This window comes from Coturnix japonica, chromosome 2, assembly GCF_054131305.1.
Source record: "Coturnix japonica strain WE chromosome 2, WE-NBRP24, whole genome shotgun sequence".
Classification (NCBI taxonomy): Eukaryota; Metazoa; Chordata; class Aves; order Galliformes; family Phasianidae; genus Coturnix; species Coturnix japonica.
The window spans coordinates 136323594-136346332 of NC_140664.1; the positions used below are offsets into that span (position 1 = coordinate 136323594).

A 22739-nucleotide genomic window follows, 5' to 3' on the forward strand; every position below is an offset into this window, starting at 1 on the left:
ACTAAGAAAAAATAAATAAAAATAGAAATGCATTGAATTCTATGTATGTGCCCATTCCTTCGGAATTAAGAGCTTTTTGTTCAGAAGAGTGACAGGAATTCTGAAGGTGGAAGCCTTATGTTCACCAGTGAGATCTGGGGAGTTTTTACTTGTTCCTTCCTCTCCTCTCCTCTCCTCTCCTCTCCTCTCCTCTCCTCTCCTCTCCTCTCCTCTCCTCTCCTCTCCTCTCCTCTCCTCTCCTCTCCTCTCCTCTCCTCTCCTCTCCTCTCCTCTCCTCTCCTCTCCTCTCCTCTCCTCTCCTCTCCTCTCCTCTCCTCTCCTCTCCTCTCCTCTCCTCTCCTCTCCTCTCCTCTCCTTTCTTTTTCAATCAAGTGACTGTCTGAAGAGATCGATTTCTAAGATTAGCCAGAATACAACATGACAGAAAACGGAAATATTTATACTCTCAAATCATCTTTGGAAATGCTTTTTTATTCCAGAAGTTGGGGCACCTGTGATATTTTGAGAACTTTGTATTATCATATGGAAATCACTAAATAAAGCTTTCTTGTTTTCTCCCTGCTCTTATGGGAAGATCAGTTTTTAGTGCAGTATTATGCACACTCTTTTTAATTAAAATAGCTGTTATCTCTAATTCTGATAAGAAAAACAGATCCCCTGCTCATTAGTTTTTCTATGTTTACAAGAAATACAGAGAAAGGAAATTCTTCATTAACTTTGGATAGACTTAATGAAATGTAGAAGAATCCTCTTGCTCTCATTAGCTCATGAACAGTGTATTCAACTTGTAAATTGACATGAACATACATAGCTTGAGCAATATGTTTTATCAACCTAGTTTTCATCACTTTTGAGCTCTGTTCCTTTCCATATCCTTCTGCTCCTTGCCACAGATTTCTTTTGTGTTTTTTTACCCCTCTGATCCTAGTAACCCTAAGGACATTAGAGAAAGCAGGTGGCTGAGGGACCCCAAGAAAGAGAAGATGGGTTCAAAGTGAAAGCAGGGTCAAGTTCTCACTCCTTTGAAGACTTTCATTTTTTAATTCTTCTCATGAGGGAAATTACTCTAGGTTTGTTGTTTTTCACAAGCCTTCATCTTAGTGAACAACCACCTGCTTCTCCCATTGACCTGAGTCTCCACTAAGCTTTGCTTCTTGAAATATCAAACTGGATTAAGGAGTGGCTAATCCCTAGAGATCCAGCAGCTTTGTGAACAGCAACAGGAGAACAGAAGCACCACCACATTATCTACACAGTGGGTCAGCTATTCAGCAGCTGAAGAAAGAGGACACGATGTCAACAACCCCTTGTAAACAGTTCATTAAGTTCTTTACATCTCGGTTTCCTTTTCCCACTGGCTTCTCCCAGTCTAGCTAATTACTTTTATCGAAGGCTAAGTATGCAGTCAAGGGGTTACAGTTGCCATCAGTTGTGCTTTTTAAGCCTTTGCAGCTGACTTGTCTTGTTTAGAATCAGGCCTGTTCACTCACATCCTTGGTGATGCACTGGAACAGGTTTCCCAAGGAGGTTGTGGATGCCCCATCCCTGCAGGCATTCAAGGCCAGGCTGGATGTGGCTCTGGGCAGCCTGGTCTGGTGGCTGGCAATCCTGCACATAGCAGGGGGGGTTGAAACTGGATGATCATTGTGGTCCTTTTCAACCCAGGCCACTCTATGATTCTATGATTCCATGATGACTTTGCATCACCTGTATCAGGGAGGCAAAAAGAAGGGGAAGAATCCCAGTAAAAAAGAATCAAGACCAGTGTGGATATGGGATGGCTCCAGTAGAGAGGGAAAAGTTCTGAAAACTTCACTTGAGCCACAGGAACTGAATTCGGCCTGGATTTGTCAAGGAAAAGAAGGGAAGGAATGGGGTCTAAGAATTTTCTGACTAAAATTAAGAGAATGGTAAATTTCTATGTAAGGAAAAACATGCTTCTGGTCTTCTCTTGTTCTTGTGCATGTACTTCTACCTCTCTGACTCTAACTCAGCCTCATGTTATGTCAAAGCATCAGAGCTGCCCTATCTCTGAGCAAAAACCCTGAGCAGCAGCCTGATACTTCCTCACACTTTCACATTCTCCCTGTTGTCCACCAAAATATTTATGGATTTATCTTTCCTTCTCTTTGCACTTTCTTGTGTTCCTGCCAAGGATACTTTGCAGCAGAAACATTTAAGCTCCTCTTCCTTAAACACTGTTTGTTCCTCTTTCCCTCCCTCCAATATATTTGTTCAGGTTTCTCCAGAATGAATATTATTTTTCCTCAAATATTCATTTTAGTGAAGTTCTCAACATATGCACATCTGTGCATCCTAACTTCAGATGTAATGTCTCCCTACTTCATTATGACACTGGGATACAACACAACGTCTGAGAGAGGTGCAGTCAACTTTGTCAAACCTTGGACTGCCTGTGCCAATGCACTGCTACTCATTTGGAGAAGAAATGTTTCCTAACACCCAACCTGAACCTCCCCTGGCACAACTTAAGGCCATTCTATTCAAATCAGTACATAAGCTTCTCAGGGAACAACCGATGCTGCTTGCAGCAGAAAGAATGCACCTTAAAAAAGCTAAATGTCATTCAAATAAACACTCGTAAGATTACAATAGCATCCATCAGAGACTTGTTTCCAAAAACTTCTAAAGAAAATGCTGAGGAACAAAAGAGAACAAAAACATGCTTGAAAGATGACCTTATGATAAATGTTAAAGTTTAATATTTTCAATTTTATTTCAATGGCTGAAGATATTACACAGGTGAAACTGTGCTGGCTAATTGTGTTTGCATCTTACCCATTCATTTTTTATCCTCTAGGATTTCCTTTCATTGGATTCTGGGGAATTTATGCTATGCTAAGTACTTCCTTGGTATAGAAAAAAAGGAATCCTGAGGGAGTGTGTTTTGTAAACAGGCTTTGCCTGTGGGAACAAAGTGAGCACATGAGCTCGATGAATTTCTGTGTGCAATAGACTTAGCACTTCTAAAATTCTTCCATGTGCAAATATGTGTGTTTCTGGGTGCTTGGAACTGCTTAAGATGACAAGAACAATCTGAAAGGATGACTTTCTTTAAGTGAAACACACTACACAGTAATAGCCTGGGGACATTTCATATGCAGCTGTTAACAGCAGAAAGCAGAACAAATGAATGCAATACCCCTGAACACTGTTTGCAAGGGGGGAGGAACAGAGTTTCCATATCCTCTGGATTTTCTTGTCTGTAGGGGCATCCCACATGTTACAACATACTGAAGGTATCCATAGTTGCTAAACTCCCTCCTTAGTTCACCTTTAAATAGGTACTTGTAGAAACTGATTTACCCCACAACAGAAGGCCAATCACGGTGAACCAAATCAGTTTTGGGCATTGATTGTAGAGTCATAGATAACCCCAAATTGGAAGGGATCCATAAGGATCAACAAGTCCATCATTTACTGCTCTAAGAATCCTGCTTATCCAGGGCAAAAAACATCACTTTTGCAAGGCATTTTTCCACACACATTATTTTCTATTGCACTTCTTAGAGGGAGATATCTGTCTTCACAATCTACTGGTCCTATCCACTTTCCAGTTATCAAAAACATAACTGTTATTTTCCTGATTGCAGGGGGTAGAATTCATGTAACTCCCAAATTAAGCATTTAGTCTATGTGGGTCTAAGGTGCTTAGTAAGGCAGAATGCTCTCACCTGGATTTGACTCTTAAATCAACATGTCTTGTGTCTTTCATAGACCCAACCCACTGTTCCTACAATGCTTGTATTTCACACATATTGTAGACAACAACACATCTCATTCAAAGCCCTCTCTTAAAGACCAGACACGCTGTGGTTTCAAAATTCCTATTTCTCCTTTATTTTTCTAGCCACTGTTAGGTGAGATAAATCCTAACCCATTTGTTTAGGTAGCTGAAGATAGTGGCTGTAGATCTCACCTTTCATATCCTGGTTCCAGATATAACTAGCCTATTTCATGCCTTCTTTTTCTCATAGAAAGAACTGTTTGTGTTTCCTAAACCACATGTGGTCTTCCTTTGAGCGGTAATGCGGTCCTCATGCCCAGCACACTTGTTCCATGTGATGCTCTGGGAGACTCTCCTTCAGGGATTCACAGAAGGGCTCCTTTGTTCATTGAACTGTTCAGACTACTGCTTCAGCACACCATTTTCCACCACAGCTCCTATCCTGGTGGACAGCAAAGGTTTTGCCATATTGACACAAGATGATCTTCCATAGCATTTGATTAACGTGTGACAGCTCTTTTACCTCTGAAGCAAAGGTGGGTACACAGTAGTGAAAATAGTCTTCCTGAGGGTCATGTTCAGGGCTGAACGACAATGAGAAATGTTATGATGTTGTCCTTGCAGGAGATAGTGAGCACTTTAGTGATGGCTTCCAGAAGGTCTTTTTTTCCCCCCTGATTTTATACCAGGAAAGCTAAAACACACGATATTTAATGGATTGCCTTCTTAACCTCCAAGCCTCCAAGCCATGGGTTTGTACTCATAGGAATTCATTTCTGCCCATAATTTGACAGAATGTAGAAACTTATTCTTCTTATTATTTTTAAATCAGAAATATTGATTTCTTTATATAAAAACATTGAGGTCTCTTCCAGTCTCAAGATGAAGATGCCTCAACCACTGGTCATCTAGCAGAGGCAACAAGCCTGCCACGCTCAGGCTCCCTGCAGTATGTATCTGTCACACTACAACACAGCAATCCTTGTTCATTCCAAGCAATTTCTTTCACTCACCCAACAAAATCTCCTATATAAGTGGGATGGTGGGACATGCTGTTAAATGTTTATTGCTGAAAATTTGAGGGAAACCACATGGATTTTCTAGACAAGACTTATGAAAACAAGTTGCAATAAATACTTTATAGCATCTCCCCCCAGCACCCAAACATAGACTTCCTTTTTGTTCATGAAACATTTGCACAAACTGATGGGCAGAATATGTCTCTCGTTCTACACTGCAAATATCAATTCCTAGCTGTGCTCATATCCACCAGATGAAGAATTTTCCTGTTCCCAGAGCACATGAAAAATTAGCATTCAACACGCAGCAGAGATCAGCACTGCATGGAGCACATTTGCAGCATAAAGCAGAGAGAAATACTATGCTTGAAGTACAAGCTCCTTGTATTTTATTTCACTTATATTCCCATCCACTTTGGGAACATTTACTTTAATTGGCTTATTATTGTTGTTACTATTTTTGTACGTGTACGGTACTGTATTCAGTGGAAGCAGTTTTTTTTCACATGGCCCGGTGCTATATAACCTCAAGGTAGCTGACAGTTCCCAAGAAGAACGGAGAAAATCTCCAGTGTAAAAATGACACAGTGACAAAAGGGTTAAAAGATACTTTCATCTTCTCAGTCCAATTCTGTTAGGCCAAATAGAGGGATAAACTGCAGCAAGGATGGATCAGTTTAGGCGTCTTTACAAAAATGAACAAAATCCCCCCCCCCCCCCCAAAAAATGTATGATGACTTAAGGGACCTTCTATGCATTACCTGGAAGACAGAGAATTTCCCATCCCTTCAGATTTTTGGCTCACCTCTGATAGAAATGACAGACTCAGATCTTTCCTGGTGGAGGAGATGTGAATGAGATATTTTTCCCAAGATTTCAACCAACTCTGCATTTTCAGAGCAAGGGTTAGTTTTGCAAATACTTTGTTAATTCTGCATTTGCTTTTCTTGGCATAGGCAAGAAAATAAAGCCTTGTTAGGATGAAGATTTATAAATAAGATTAGGATCGGGCCTAATGTAGCAAAAGGGGATTCTAGTAGCTTTGCTATTTGACAGGTCCCATGCAACTTCCTTCCATATGTCAAGTAATGACAACAAAGAGTTTCCTGTTGGAAGAGCACTCTCAGGAAGTGCTGCTTGAAATAAACCTAAACAGAATAAATTGATTTTGTCATTCTCTTGGGGAAGGATGACGTCTTATAAACACTTTCTAATCACAGGCAATCGCTTTCACTTCTGTGTTCACATGTGCAGCAGTCTGCCTTTTACCTGAAGTTAACCATCTCTTGTCCCCCTCTGTCTGTTGACTACAGGTCCTTCAATGGAGTTAGCTGTCTTCTCAGTTTGCTAAAGATGAGTTCATACAGGTGTTACCTTGACCACATAGTTACTCGTCCTTGTGCTCAAGCAGATTAAATGGGGTCCACCTGCCTGCATTATGATCACCATGAGTTGAGGGGGCTCTGTGGTGATAGGTTGATGGCTGGACTAGATAATCTTAGTGGTCTTTTCCAACCTTAACAATTCTGTGATTCTGTGATTTTGCTTGAGGTAAATAATCAATGTCAACATTGCCCTTTCTGCTAGTGGGTTGCAGGAATAACAAACTTCAGGATGGAGGATATAAACAGACAGCAGAAGGCAGTAATACTTTCGTCCAGATGAACAAGGTCTGGAAGAGATTGCCCAGTGAGATCCCCCAGGACATAAGGGCTATCTGGTGTCCCTTCTCTCTATCAGTTGTGAATCCTCTCTGGCCAATTGTGTAATGAAATACGAGCTGCATGCTCAAAAAATTGTTCAGTATAGGAAGGACTATGAGGAAATGTGATCTGACATGAGACTTCAGCCCTTAGAGTATGGAAATATCTCAAATCCTTTTTCAGAAAAGCAGAGTTATGGGACTTAAATGAAACAGCTGTCTACTTTCTGAGTTTGGCATTACACACGTGTAAAAATTTCTTTGACTTCAGCAGATTCTGGTTTGGCTCATCTCAGAAACCACCAGTAAAACCACTTCAAGTTAGAGCTGGAAGAAATCTTGAGGTCGCACGACATCCATAACCATACCTCAGTGCAGAATAGGGCTGGCTCTAAGATAGTCTTCCAAGATGATTGAGTAGTGAAGGGGGTGGCAGAGCAATTCTTCATTTACCATTTTTCTGGCTTATGAGTCTTGCCATGTTTTCATAACCTGCTTAATCAGTAACAACTCTGGTCAAGAAAGCTGTTCAACACGAAGAGTCAAAAGCCATCTGTATGAAAGCTTCCCAGGGAATGTGAACAACCAACAACTTACCTGCCTGAATAGCAGATGCTATTTGCTGGCACACTGGGCTTATATGATCTGCATCATAACCGAGGTGATCAACAATAGGAAGAACCTGGAAGAGCCTTCAGACATATCACAAGTATGATTTACTACCCCATGTGTAATCCCTATTCAACATGCTGGAGGTCACCTTGAATATGGAGCCCATCTAGGTTTAACATGATCCTGAGCCCCAGGATCAGATGATGGACTGATCCCACTGCATCTAAAACACTGTGTCTCAGCAGAGAAATATGTTTGGAATGCACCATCATTGTATTACAGATGGATGGGATTTTGCTGCAGGGCATACAATAAGCCCCTCAAAGATTTTGGCTGATTGACAGGTCATGCCATAGAACTTTGCTTGGATTTCTTTTGGTGTGGCTGCACTGAGACAATTGTAACTAAAGCCAGCTGGCTTTAACTATATTTAGTGATATTTATTTGGATTTTGTTCCTCCTTTTATTTTATTTTTTTTTTTTTCCTGTTTAATTCATATGGCTGTAAGAAATTTCTAATCTTGCACGAATAAGCAACAGTTGATGTTTATTGGCTAATAAGAAAAAAGAAATGAGTGAAAAGTGTGGCAAACCTAAATGAAAGGCACAGTATAGCAGTGAACTGGCTATACTCAATATTGCTGTCAAGATTCATTTGTTGTAGGGCTGCGATTGGAAACCTAAGCAGCTAATTGTCTTGCCTGCATGAGAGAAAGAGTGGGGTTAGCATTGATTCCTAGAGGGAATCTCAGTGTCCTGGCAGATCCTGAATGACCATCCAGTCCCAAAACAGGAACAATTATGTCTATACTCTTCCTGACAGCCATTTATTTAAACTCACCTTAAAGCTTTCCAGCAGACAAAACTTTTCCATAACACCAATTCCTGCACACTGCATTCATCTTGACACAGAGTTTCTCCAAACATTTAAGCAGAAATATTGACTGTCCTGCAGTTTAAACTCTTGGTTGTCACAGTCACTGAGTATTTTTGTATGCGCTGAAGTATTTTTTGACATGCTTAAAGGCTGTCAACTTTTTACATTGTCTTCCCCTGTTTCCACCCTTCTTTAGTCAAGACAACACAAGTTCGTTCATTCTGTCCTCATAGTTAATATTTCCTGGATTTATGCTTTGTGGCAGCTTGTAGAGGAATCTCCCCTTTGACTGCACACAAACAACAAACTTACTTCTGTGTCTCTGTTGGTTTGCCGACAGGATTCAATAGGCTTGTCTACAGGATTTGATAGGCCGCCATGTGGGTGAGATGGATGTGCTGCACAGCACGTGGCTCTCCTCACTTCACAAAAAGAGAAGCTTGCCCCTTACCAACCAGTAATCATCAGATGATGATTTACACAACTGGAAGCCCCTTCCCTTCCTCCCTCCCTTTAAATCAACTTCTGAGCTACTGTAGCAACAGGTCAGGTGCTCGTATGGTTCCTATTACTCTAGGGTCTGAGCAGCACCCATCACTTCATCTAACACGTTGCACGTGGTGTCCAGGGGCTGATGTTTTGTGAAACCATGAGCATTGCAGCTGATGAACCAGAAGGGAAAATCTGGTAGACTTTGTGTTTTATGGGAATGGGTAGAACAATACTGTCATCATATTGCACTTAATCTTTCTCTCTCGGAAGACCAGATGTGAATGAGGGTGACGTGCTGCTTTATTTCAGCCTGTGCAGCGCTGTTGTGAGTATGACCATTCTCACTGCAGTTGTCATTCAACCTAACAGAAGTGGGAATAAACCTCAATGAGACTTGGAAAACTCACCTGGCAGGCATTCCATCTGACTAGTTTATCCTTCTCACAGCAGTTTTTCTCTGGTTTTGGTGGGTTTTTTTGTTTTTTTGTTTTTTTTAATTTTTTAATTTTATTTTCTATGCTATCTGTTGTGTACTATTGCCGCTAACACTGACTAAACAAAGTACGTGAATCTCAGAGGCACACGCAGTTGCAGGCTGTTCTCTTTCTATATAGATCTTTCTACCTCCTGAGGGTAGAGAACGCGATATAGCAGCACCCACTTCCATGCAGTACTCCGCATTCGTTTCATTAGGTTTACCTTGCACGGTTAGTTGAACCTCAGAAAACAATCATCATTACTTACCTTCTTCTTAACCAGAAGAATGGTAGACAATTCTCTTCCATTCCTTCTCTGCCAGGAATTTCAGGAATATTGCCTCTATTCTGTGTTCCTGGAAGAAAAATAAAGCATAAAATCCCTCTACTAAGTGAACAGAAATATTGACAGACAAACTTCAAATTATTTTTTTTAATTGACAATATAATTAATGCTTTTAAATTGATTGAGGCATTCAAGGCCAGGTTGGATGGGGCCTTGGGCAGCCTGGTCTAGTATTAGATCTGGAGGTTGGTGGCCCTGAATGTGGCAGGGGGGTTAGGGCTCTGTGATCCTTAAGGTCCCTTCCAACCCAAGTTGTTCTATGATTATACAATTCTGTAATTTGCACATATTTATGTATATGTATGTTCATAAATGTAAATGTTTCCATGACATTTTGGATTTTGGAAATACTTTAAAACTGTCAAGTATATCGCTGGCTTATTAATGTCAACAAGTGTGAATCTCAGTCGTTCTTTCCAGGAACCATCCTCTTATATTTTAAGCAGTGAAATAGGCTCCCCAGGGAGACAGTTGAGTCACCATCCCTGGATGTGTTTAAAAACCATTTGGATGTGGTGCTCAGGGACATGATTTAGTGGTGGGTTGTTAGAGTTAAGGCAGTATGGTTGGGTTGTGGTTGGACTTGAGGACCTTGAAGGTCTTTTCCAACCTGAACAATTCTATTATTCAATGTTTCTATGTTATTTCCTTGCATTATGTTGTAAACCTCAGATATGACTGTATTGGGCTACTGGGGATCCAGTGTCTCTTATACCATGAGCTGGAGTCCAAGACCTGCTTGAATGCTCAGTCTTAGCATACACATTTCTTTGGAATCTTTGAAAGGGATACCCAACATGTCTTCAACTGATGTCAGGTGTTATTCACTGATTAAAAATATATATATATACTTTTACTGGGGTCAAAGGCATTGTCTGTCATTGTGCTGGATGTAGGATTTCCCATGAACAATACATATTAGCTGCTTCTTTAATGGATTGACATGTCCTGTGGGTATCATAGCACAAAGAGAGACCAACCCATGACACCTTTTGGCCTTCTTCAGTACAGCATCATCTCTGGAATAATTCTTGGAGCAGAAAATGGGCGATATCAGGCTGATTTTATTTTTACACAAAAAAATGCAATCACATACACAGCAGGCATCCCCGGTATTGCTTTAAACAGAAAGTTAGAGGATTAAAAATTTTAAGACCACAACACCAATCGTGTTTTTCACATGCCTTTTAATAACCCAGTCAAAGAATGCTTGCAATACATAATCTATGCATATTGTCTTCCAACTACAAAGTAGTCATTTTGGTTTCATAGGCAAAGTCAGATGGACAGGCTTGGCAGATGTGTCTAGTCACTCTGAACAAGTGCATGAGGGTTATGGAGAAAGGAGAAATGAGTCTTGTGGTTGTACTCCCCATGCAGAAGGATATTCATTAGTAGACCTTTTCTGTGACCAACAGAGTCAATGGAAAAATCTTCAGTCTAAACACTCCAGAGATCATTGATATTACTGGCTTACCCAGTGAAAAATACATATAAAATAGAACTGACTCATGATACAGAGCTTTTCAGATCCCCAAAAGTTTGACTTTCCTACCTCATATGGTATCCACTGACTTTTACCTGTGTATCAGCTGGTCAACCATAGAGCTTGTTCAGTCTTTAATCATTAGATATTTGTTCAGATTGTATTCCAGCTTCTTCAGCCTGTATGTGGGGAATCTGTTAATTCAATTTTAAATAAATAAATAAATAAATAAATAGGAAGAAAAGGGAAGAGTACACAGAAAAAGGGGAAAAAGGGTAGTTTATGTAAACCAATACAAATGTCAGCACCTATGCATGGTGGAAACCTGTATTAAAAATGTCTCAAGCTCCTTAAGAAATGTGCCAACAAAGAAGTAATAAACAAGGGGACCAGAGAACAGCTAAGGCAGCGAAAGAAATGTTGCTAGAAATACACTTGAAGGCAAATCCTGGGTATGAATGCTGTAGGGTTAGCCTGGGATCATATTCCCTGTTCACAGGCTGAACTGTTACCTATGTAACACACTGATATAATTCCACAGTTCACATGTATTTCAGCTCCTTTCACACCTTTGTGGCTTCTTCAGGCAAGCAGTGCCTGAGGATACTTGTCAGGATTTCGAGAGTGCAGAGCAGAGCCAGCCCTGGAGTCCTTCATCGCAGGGCATTCCGGGCATTCCTCCTCCAATCCTCACTATGTGGCCATTGTTCCCATGTTGTTGGTACAGATTAGGTTACAGCTCTTCATGGTGGGGGTTGAGTTTCACAGTCAGGCCAGAAATTCCAGGGCATGAAATAGAAAGCTGAGTATTTTGGGAACTAGCATTAATGTTACACGTGTGACATCACAATAAAAGACTCCCTGTTCCCTTTTGATACCCCAACTATTTAGTAAAACAAATAACAACAAAAAAGAGTATTACCACCAATGAAACTGTTTACTCTTAACACATTGCTGCACAAGAGTATGTCCCCATCACAGGGGCTCTGTGCATAGAATAACATTCCTTCTTAGTATCTCATGTTGTGCTGATATATTCTGAATTGTTGCATTTTTAATTTATATATCTTATATAATATTTCTACATGCTTTCATTCTCCATATTGGTAACTAGAAGTCTGGGATTGTGGTTTTTGCTGAGGCCTCAAGACCTGGGAATCAAATGAAAAATCATAGACCACGTGACTCAAATTATAACCAAAAGTGGTTATAAGATGTAAAATATTTTAATCATTGCTGCAAAAGTTTCCTTTTTTCTTTGGTTATTGCCCAGAATTTAAGTTACTCTCAGAATAAAAAAAGAAATGGATAATGAGTGGCAGGTCCTGATCATGAGTCTTTATGGTTCATTTGAAGTTGACAGTTCTCATCTCTAAGCAGAGTTTGGCCTATAGGAAATAGAAATGAGATAAGCTGAGTATGTCTGTTTTTGGTGTTGTACAGAAAGTTCCAGCATAGTCCTGGCTTGCTGAAGGCTCTTTCCTGTGATGTGGGATTTCTGTCTTCATCTCATCACATCAAGGGATAACAAAAGCTCAGAGCTTCTCAAAGATGTACATGATTGCTATAGTTATGTACATCCAGGAAACTTCGTTTGATGGAGTCTATGTTGGGTATTGATAATTATTGGGGTAGAAAAAACTCTCTGCAAAATTAATGTGCACTGTTGGTGCGGTCACTCTGAGAGTGTTGGAACAGAGCTGTGGGGATCTAATGTAGGAACCTAATAAAAAAAAAATAATAAAGAGTATGTCTATCTAGAGGCAAGGAGAAAGGAAGGCAAGGTGACTTGTAGACACAGTGCGGAAGCAAGCTTGGCTTTCATGATAATGCACCACGATTTGGTGTCCTCCTACAAGCAAACAGTTAATTTCAGGCCCCAGTGAGTTGTTCCCTTTTAAATTATTTTATGAGCTTGAGTCTTAATTACTTGAAGTGGGTAACAGTAGCTGGCTATCAGAGATGACCTGCCATGGTGGTTCTTCTGCTGTAAGACAAAGGCACAGAGAGGAGTGAGATGGTACAGATGAAGGGTGAATTATTATCTTTGGTGCTCAGAGAAGTCTCCTGTGATGTCCTTTTCTGAGATGGTTGTGATGAATCTGGATAAATCCCTATACTTCTCTATCCAAAACAAGACTCACTGTCATTTCTCTAATACAGAGGTAGATCCTGTTAATGCATTTCAGGTTTCTAGAAGCTTCAGTTTAATGGTCTCTGGGGTGTTTTTTCAGCTAGTGTCCCTGAAGACAGCACTGCACAGGAGAAAGGAAGAAATCCACCTTTGCCCATCCCTTGTCTTGCAGCTGTCTCTGATAGTGGTTTAGAAACAACTTGAAACACTCGGCTTTGAAATTTACAGCAGCCACACTGCAGTACAAGTGGGGACAGTGAAGGCAGTAAAAATAGTTGCAATGCCATATGAGCTGCTGATCTCACCCAGCACCAAAAAGAGAGGGTGAAAGATCAGAAAGGAAGACAGCAAAACGCCACAGCTCCACTGAATCCAGTTGTGTACGTGTGGTTCTCCTCATAATAGGTTTTGTAAAGTTGAAAACACAAAGTAATGATGAAACAGTTGTGGTGGGTGGAATTTCTGGATAACTCAGTTTCCATCTACCTCTTCTGCCCTCAGGATCCATTCTAGGATCTGCAAAGTCACCTTGAGAAGAAGAATTTACTTGCCCACTAAGTAACCAGTGATCAGAGTATGGGTGGAAACGTGCTGCCAACCTGTCAATCTCTGAGGCTGATTAATTTACTCTGTCCCTGAGAAGACCATCAGTTGAATTGCTCATAGCCCATAAGTATCCCGAGTTCTCAGAATACCTATGGGCTGCTTAGCCACTGAGATAAAGGCAGAAAAGCCTGTGATGGATGGGGGCTGATATAGACACATTCCCTTTAGATTCCCTTTTAAGGACTGCATTATTATTATTTTTTTCTTTACTAGAAGAAAACTGAAAATTGCAATATCCCTGTGAATGAAATGAGATGGATAATAAGAGTATGAAAATGTGGAATTTCCTCAGTTTAAACATCTGAAAGCTAAGCTTCCCGTCTGAACTGGTGCGACTTCCTTTGTTGATATATATAGAGATAGACAAGTCATGAAGGACACTCATACTACTTGTTTTAAAGAACAAAAGTTGGAAAGAAATCACCATCTGGAAGTATTTCTTCAGTCTGAAGAAGAAAAGGTGCTCATCTAAAAGCTAGGCATGTATTTGATGCTAAAATTAAATGACATCACTGTTCCCTAATGTTTCTAACAGAAACTAGGTGATCTTCTGAAGAAAAGATATCTATTGTTTAAAAAAAGTGACTGATCATGAAGCATGAATAATAGCTGCTAATTCATACTATTAACTGCCTCTCCTCTCCTCTCCTCTCCTCTCCTCTCCTCTCCTCTCCTCTCCTCTCCTCTCCTCTCCTCTCCTCTCCTCTCCTCTCCTCTCCTCTCCTCTCCTCTCCTCTCCTCTCCTCTCCTCTCCTCTCCTCTCCTCTCCTCTCCTCTCCTCTCCTCTCCTCTCCTCTTCTCTCCTCTCCTCCTCTTTATAATTTCTTTTTTAAAATGAACAGCAAACATATGTTCTCCTGATCCTAATAGTCAGAAAGTAACTGATGGTTACTGCCAGACAATCTACTATTCTGGTCCATATCCCCAGCTGGTATAAATCAGCATAGTTTCCTTGAAGTCAGTGGAACTCACTGATTTATAGCAGCTGAAGAGTAGGTCCAAAGGCAGGCATCTGCTTGTCTCTCAAGCTGATGTTCCTATTGGGAACAGCAGTAATATAGGTTGGATGATTCACCCAAGAAGAAGTGGGAGCAGCAGCTGTAATGTCAGGAAACAATCTTATTTTACCTTAATTTCCATCCTCTTCCACCTTTGCTTGCATCAACTTCCCATTGGATACACACCCTTTCATTTTCCACTACATCCTTCTCTTTCCAAACAGACACAACCCACTCTGCAGCATCTTCTTGTCTTGTTTTAATCACTCAGGTCTTAAGGCACAAGTGCAAAAACTCTATAATTGACCAAAAAAACCCAAAAACCAACTATGTTTAAAGTATCACTGCCATTTGAAACAATCTGACTTACTGTTTATAACTTGTTTGTATTAGAGTACAGATGTTGAGTAGCATATGAGCAGATGTGGTTTAGGGCTTTCTTTCTTTGTCCAACAGCTGACAACACATCTGCTGGGCTGGGGAATGAAGAAGCAGAAAAATCATATTTTTGGTTGCAAATATTCTAAAAACACGTATCGTCGGTTCTCTGGGGAAGACACTCAAGCTGTGGCCATCTTACAACTCTAAGGACAGCATTCTTTATTGGGAAGAGTTGCACAATCACTTTTGGTTGGAGAGAGAACATCCTTGACGTGCTCTCACTTAAAGATGTCTGGAGGGTTTCCATCAATAATTGCTTTTCAAGAGAGAATTAAAGGTTAAGCTCAAAGATTTATTTTATTTTTATTTTGAATTGAGGGAGAAAAAATATAAAAAGCCTATACGAGGTTGAAGGGAAGTTAAGAAACCAAATGTCTGAAAACTGATGCTGTTTGGCCCTAAATAGTTCAGTTCTAACATTCCGCAAGAATATTTCATGAAAATTGTTAGCTTTTCTCCTCATTTTTCTCTGAAAAAAGAAATTTACATCAACTGAACAGTGTCCTCCATTTGGTCTGAGGAGGTGTGTGGCAAATTACTGTAAATGTAGCAAGACCTGAGGGGTGGGCTTATCAAGAGCAAGAAAATCATAAGGTGATGTAGTAGGTTTCCAAAATTTAAATTATGCATATTTTGGCCAAAATATTTCATTTTTATTTTATATATATATATCTTTTTTTCTTGTTCTAAAGTTATTTTCTTATTCTGTGGGAAATTTCTTGGTGATCTTTGTTCTCTTTGAGGATGATCCCAGTCCATCTCTCAAGAGAAACTTACCATATCCCAACGATCAAGATAATTTTACAAAATTCACAGCCAGCCCAGCCCCTTCTGTTGGACTCCAGGGCAACTCTGAAACTGCTTTCTGGCACTGAGATCTGCCACTAACATCTGCTGTGAGCACGACTGAAAAACTGAAGAGCACATTCCCCTCTCTTCAAATCCTATTAATAGGAAAAAGAATTTTTGGTCAAGGATTTAGGGTTTGGTTGTTTTTTTTTTTGCAGCTGCTGGGACTCTAGGGATCTTCATGGAAGAGATGAATGGAGAATTTAGAGCAAGATTAGTTGCTTTGATTTACAGAAAGATTTGCAGGGCATTGGAGTATATTTAATCCGCACAATTGATCCAAGACCTCCACCCAGCAGTAGTCAGCCAAGCCTGTAGGTATTTAAAACTCATAAAATCTCCTTGCTTTGCCTTAGCATTGTATATTCAAACAAATATTTGCATACATATGTGTAGAAAGCACATAGATGAGGCTGTTGCCTTCCATTTTTGCTGCATTGCTGTGAGGAAGGAAAGGGATGTCTTGTGGTGAGAGAAATACCCTAATCTGTTAGGGCATTCAGGTCACTGATAGACCTGTTTGTCCAGTGACCCAGTCCAACCGTCCACCTACCACTAGTATTTCCCCACTAAGCCACATTCTTTAAATCATTGTATCATGAACATATACCAAACATACTCAGCTAATCACTATAGGACTGTACGATTCCTTAATTTTACAAGCTTTGGCTGAGGATCCAAACATGGTGATGCTTTCAGACATTATTCTGGGTCTTCTTTACTGTAGCCCTGCAGGTTTAATTAAGTAGAACCCTGAATTTCCTGGGTCTGTGCTGCCTACTGCAATGTTAAAAAAGAAATCTGTAGTGGGTGAACATGAAGCTCTTCCCTGGTGTTTCTTCCAGAGGAAAGAATGTACTGTCCTCCAGATATTATTCAATTCAGTGCAGAAAAATAAGTAGAAAAGCCTTTTACAAGGCATGAAAACCATCCAGGATCTTATTTATTACTTTGCAGAAACATCTATATCTTAGAAAGTTTGCAGAGATCACTTAGTCTGGTCAGTGGGGTACCTCAATATTTTCTGCACTTAGTTCTTATTTCTATTGGACAGAATAGGAGCAGAATGTGAATGAGAAATAGAAACTTAAAGGCAAACCTCTGCTCTAGGTCTTTGCAATGTGAAGGAAACCTCTGAAGGTTGAAGTCAACACTGGTAGGGTTCATCTTATCTGGTTTGGGTGTCTGCAATAAAAATGTCTCTACGTGAGCTGGGTAGCTCTGCTTCATCCACAGTCTGTCCACGGTTAACAGGGAAGATGAACCACCTATCTGAAATTATGATAAATTGCTGCCAGACACTTCTTTCTCAGGTGACTATGCAAAAATACGCATTGGGACTGTTGGGCTCCATCAGAGAGCTGTGGTGAACTGAAAAGAATTGGCAGAACCAGGTCTGTGTAAACCTTCTCGTGGAAAGAAATGCCTTCTCTATTATCATCTCCATGTAGGGGCTGGCCTCTTCTCTGAGATAACAGCAATAAGACGAAAGAAATAATGTCCATAAGTTGTGCCAGGGGAGGTTCAGGTTGGATATTAGGAGGACTTTCTGCTCTGAAAGAGTGGTCGTGCATTGGCACAGGCTGCCCAGGGAAGTGATGGAGTCACCATCCCTGGAGGTGTTCAAGAACCACGGAGATGTGGCACTTAGGAACGTGGTCAGTGGGAATGGTGGGGGTGGGCTGGGGTTGCACTTGATCTTACAGCTCTTTTCCGACCTTTATGATTCTGTGCTTCTATGTACCAGGATCTGGGGGCAGCGTGACAGGATGAAGCCCAAGCAGATCCATACGAAGAAATGAGGAGTGCAGATAGGCAGGCACTGGGATTTCAAGCTCACTGTGAAGTCAGAGTAGATCTCCAAAGGGTTTGAATGATGGATTATCAAGATGGCACAGAAACTTAGTAAAAGAGATATATAATTCAACAGATATCTGCTTGAAACACCAGCATATACTCCCCATTTCAAACACATTTGCGATTTGGAAGGTAGCTGTCTTATTCTGGGGCTAAGAAAGAGAAGTCTATGCAATGGGGAAATGACTGGGTGAACTGGGGAAATGACTAAGCATGAACTCTTGATTTAGAAAAATAATGTACTTAAATACAAATCTGAAGATTGTTAATTCTGTTTGGCTTTGAAGGAGTTACTTAAATCAAAGTAAGGCTGAGATTAGGAAAAGCTTTTAATAGATACCCTTATCTTAGTTATTTTAATGGGAATTTGGCATTCAAGTCTTTAAAATGGTCTGGAAAATCTCAGCCATGAGGCTGTACTTACAGAGACACCCAATGCAACCCCAGAGTGTGTGTGTATGTGCATGTACGTATTCCTGCTTGGTAGATGCACTCTGCTTTTAGCAATGCTCATTCTTTTCTCCTTCCCGGGAAAAGAGCATTATGTGATCTGGGATATGAATTCTTCCCTGCACCAGCTGTTATGATGATGGTTGACCTCCCATACCACTCCATCCTCATATCTAAATATAAGCCAGTGCTTGCCATTCAATGGGCAGTGTCACAACAAAGGCCAGGGGTTCCATCCAGCCTGAAAGAGAGACAGTCTGCAGCAGGTGAGCTGGGAAGGTGTCAGCAGAGCCCTGGGAGGTTTTAACCCATCGCTGGGCCCTGTACTGTAACCCAACCTCCTCAGTGCACATGTACATATGTGCACACCCGGACTAAAAATGCTTGAGCCTGTGCCAGCTAGCCCTAAAACCCCCAATCCCTTCTTCCATTTAAGTGCTAATTCATAACAATGCCCTATCGGATGGCTTTAAAATAGCCAGGCAAGTGTCTTGTCCTTTTATAGCAGTGGCCCCATTGTAAGCTCTGGCATGTGACAGGTCTGAGAGTGACACATCATGACTTCAAGAGACTGGACAGGGATAAAGACCTGTGTGCACTGGTGACTTTTCCTGCAGCAGCCACCTCCAGCCTGTCTGTCTCCTTCTCTTCCTTCCAAAAGCATCCCGCCAGCAAGCACCATGCCTCCGAAGAAGCCTGAACCTAAGAAGGCACCTGAACCCAAGAAGGAAGAACCCAAACCAGCACCTAAACCAGCAGAACCAGAGCCCAAAAAAGAGGTTGAATTTAACCCAGCTTCTATCAAAGTATGTATCTTTTAACACTGTAAGGGGAGGAAGCAGCCAGGGCTGGTGGGGCTTGGGTTGGTGGTGTTTCTGGTGTTGACGTGGTGTTTGATTTTGGGCAAAAAGTGAGCAGAAAAGATGATTGCCACAGGTGGAATCAATGCAAATTCCTTGAGGAATCTGCTAAATAGATAAGCTAAAAGCCTAATCTTGTTTGATCTAAGATATCTAGACCTGTTTGACCCCTTTAATAACCAAAGCAGCAAATTTAGCTGCTTTGAGGTTTCACTGACCTTAATGGGCCTTAAAGCTCCTCTGTAGGGAATATTATAGGAAGATGCCAAGAAAGACGGACTATACTCAGGACTTGGCACTGATTAGTCAATGGCTAAGGCCACTTGGGGCGGGCTGAGATCATTCAGTAGACTCATTGCTGTCCTTCTGCAATGCACCATGGTTGACATCACCAGCATGGAACTTCCTTAGAGTGAGCCAGGAGAAATTCCTGCAGTTTCCCAGAAAAGACCAATTGAATGATAAAGAAACATTGTGTTTGTGTATGTGTGTATTTTGGAAGGCAGAGAGAAACTCCATCAAAAAGAAAAGGTTTCCTGAATGTTCTGCTATTTTCAGAGTTCATCCCATTGATCCCTGACAAGACATGAGCCTGCTCCAACCTCTGTCTCTTTAGAGCAATCTCTGCCGATCTCAGTTGGGATTGCTCAAGTCTTGCTCATGTGAGCTGAGACAAAATCAATTGTATTTCTGAAATGAGTTTTGAGAGAATTTGTGCCACTGCTCTTGTTCATGTGAATCAGTCTCTCAGCTGCCTGACTAACATCATCATTGTCCTTGCAGTAAACCACCCCTTTGATGGGGAGCTACCAACACTTAGGAAATGCTACAGGTTATGAAGCTGGGAAGTAGGGAATTCCAGTGAAATGAGGCTGGAGATCTGTTTTTCACTCAGATGCTTTTAAAACATGATAATGGTCTAATCAGCAGGTAAGTCAGTGTCAGTATTTTTTTTAAAGAAAATTTCCCACAAAGAGTGATGGGGGAAAAAAAAAGAAAAAGAAACACATTCCTCCAGAAATAATGATGAAAAAAGTGTCAAAAAAATGGCATCTTGAGTTATAGAAATGAAACAGGCAAAGAAAAATCTGAAAATAACTAGTTCCCCCTTGTTCTTTCCACATCAACCACGTTCATAGGCAACGTCAGAAATCTCTGTACCCATCTTTGGGAATGGCTTTAATATATGCTTTACACAGTAAATACCACACAGTATATGGACACTGCAAGGCATGGAAAGATTTTCTTTTGTAAAGCATTGTCCTTTAAGTTGCAGAAAAGAGAAGCTCTGAAGCACTTCACAGGTTTCATCCTTGTGCCAGGTGATGACTGCATAAAATGAGAATTATGTTGTTAATTAGTTTAAAACAACCAAATAAATTCCTCTTTCCTGCAAGAAATTGGAGAACTAACATCATGGAATCATGGAATCATAGAATGGCCTGGGTTGAAAAGGGCCACAATGCTCATCCAGTTCCAACCCCCTGCTGTGTGCAGGGTCACCAACCAGCAGCCCAGGCTGCCCAGAGCCACATCCAGCCTGGCCTTGAATGTCTGCAGGGATGGGGCATCCACAGCCTCCTTGGGCAACCTGTTCCAGTGTGTCACCACCCTCTGGGTGAAAAACTTCCTCCTAATATCCAACCTAAACCTCTCCTGTCTGAATTTAAAATCATTCCCCCTTGTCCTATCACTGTTCACCCTTGTAAACAGCCATTACCCCTCCTGTTTATGTGGGAGACCAGTAACATGGGAGGTCTAGTGATCACCTGTGATTATGGTGAGCCACGAGAGACAAAACAAGACTAGATCATGACAATGAAAAGAAATCACAGAGCCCCAATGTCCTCCATAGACCAGCTAGGGTGAGGGATGGATATCTCTGGTACCCTGTGGTTCTGAGGACCCCACAGAAGGTCTCATGGGTGGCTCATGAACTGTGGGCTGTTATAACTGCATTGTCTCCTATAGCTGGGAATTCTAACCAGCGATTTTCTGCCTTAAATCAAAACAACCTTGCAAACCTTCCAGTTTAAATACTGGTGTAAAAAAAGCAAACAAACAACCCACGAACAAACTATATCAAGAAGAATTCTCACTGCAAGGAATTCAGTTTTGGCCAGTGTTAGAGTCACGGCAACAGTGCTGTGAGCAGGACTTTGCTGTGACCTTGGGCAAACAGTACATGAGGGTATCCATATATCTCTGTTGCTGCCTCTGTACTTAACATTCCTGCATTGTAAAGGGAGGGAGGGGGGGTAGCTGTGACAACTTCTTTTAGGGGGCATTCGTACCTTCAGTCAGGATACCATAACATTATGGTAATATGGTTCTGGGATACTGTGACACTGTGGTATGAAGGGCACCTAAGTCCAGTATAAAGTTGAGCTGCAACAATAATAATAATAAAATAGCATCACTCAAAGAAACAGACATGTATCTTTGTAGTCACAGTGACTGAAAAGTCATCAAATGCATTTTCAGCCAAGCTGGATCTGAAATTGATTCATGTCTGCATTTTTTTGAAACTACTCATCCTATACACTTACCCATCCAGATTATTATTTCTCCCTTCAGTGCAATTTGAAGTTATGAACTCTTCTAATGGTTTTTAAAGTACTAAAAAACATGCACTGAGTTTCTAAACCCCCCCTGATAATATCTCTTCGTCTTTGCAGAGAGTATCCCGTTATCTACTATATACGAAACAGGGAAGGCATTGACAGACAAACTATTTGGGCCTAGGGTAGTTTGTTTCCCAATACTCATAGCAATGGGAGATGATGTTCTCTAGAGATATTTTCCTGGGAATTTTTCAATTAAGTGTTTATAATCAGAAATATTTTTTTGTTAAAATTGAAGCCGTTCGCACGCAAGGGCTGGGTCTGGCAAATATACTGCTTCCTGTTCCATAAACCTAGCTCTGGTGGAGCTCAGGCCATCTGGTGTAGATCAGAATACCTCCCCAGATCATTGTACAACATTTGAAAGAATGCTTTAATGAGTTCTGAAATTCTCCCAGTTCTGCATTCCAGGGTGAAACTGGTTCTTCTATTTTTTATGCTTCATGCATAAGATAATCTATAGCTAAAAGAACCAAACTCGTATCAAAACGAACTGTTGGAAATGATCAAAATGTATGCTTTAATTGGAACATCTTGAATTATTGATATCTGTTACATGGGATTTATTGTACAGTTGTATTACTGGAGTTTGTTTCCATGGAGCAAAAAGCATTGAAACTACAATATTTCTGTGGAAGGAAAAATAATTATTATTACTTCTTCTTTTCTGATACAATATATGGCCATAATAATGGTCCATCAATATGATTCTGCAGTCCAGAGTCACAGAAGTTTTCCTGCTGCTTTTCTTACTGCTTCTTGGTCAAGATCAAGGCCTGAACTGGGATCTCAGTCATCCTGAATGTGAGTTACATCATTTTAAGTACGCAGAAATATTCCAGAGTTTTATTGTGAAGACTTTGACTTCTATACTTATATAGCCCTATAGGATCAGACCCCAAAGTTAAATTTTATGAAGTAGATTGTGTGCTATTTAATGTTGCTCGAAACTCAGAGAAAAGAGGTTTGATTTTTTGGTAGGTTGGTTGGATGGTTGGTTTTGGCTTTTTGTACTTTTTTCTTTCATCTCTTTGTTTCTCTGAAATAGTTTGGCTGTTCATGCTTTTTTAAGAAAGTATTTCAGTTTCCCTAAGCTTAGTTTGGAGAACAGATTTTCTTTAGGAGATTATGTAGCAAGGAGGTTGTCCTTTCTGTATTTCTT

General features: G+C 40.7%; 1 protein-coding gene across 1 annotated transcript in view; it reads left to right on the forward strand.

The window, feature by feature from the left end:
- Positions 1–18706: 18706 nt before the first annotated feature.
- MYL3 (myosin light chain 3) overlaps positions 18707–22739 on the forward strand; it is a 33868-nt gene continuing 29835 nt past the window's right edge. The window contains exon 1 of the mRNA XM_015852988.2: positions 18707–18899. Coding sequence (XP_015708474.1) covers positions 18774–18899 — 126 coding nt within the window. The 5' untranslated portion in view covers positions 18707–18773. The remainder of the gene's footprint in view (positions 18900–22739) is intronic.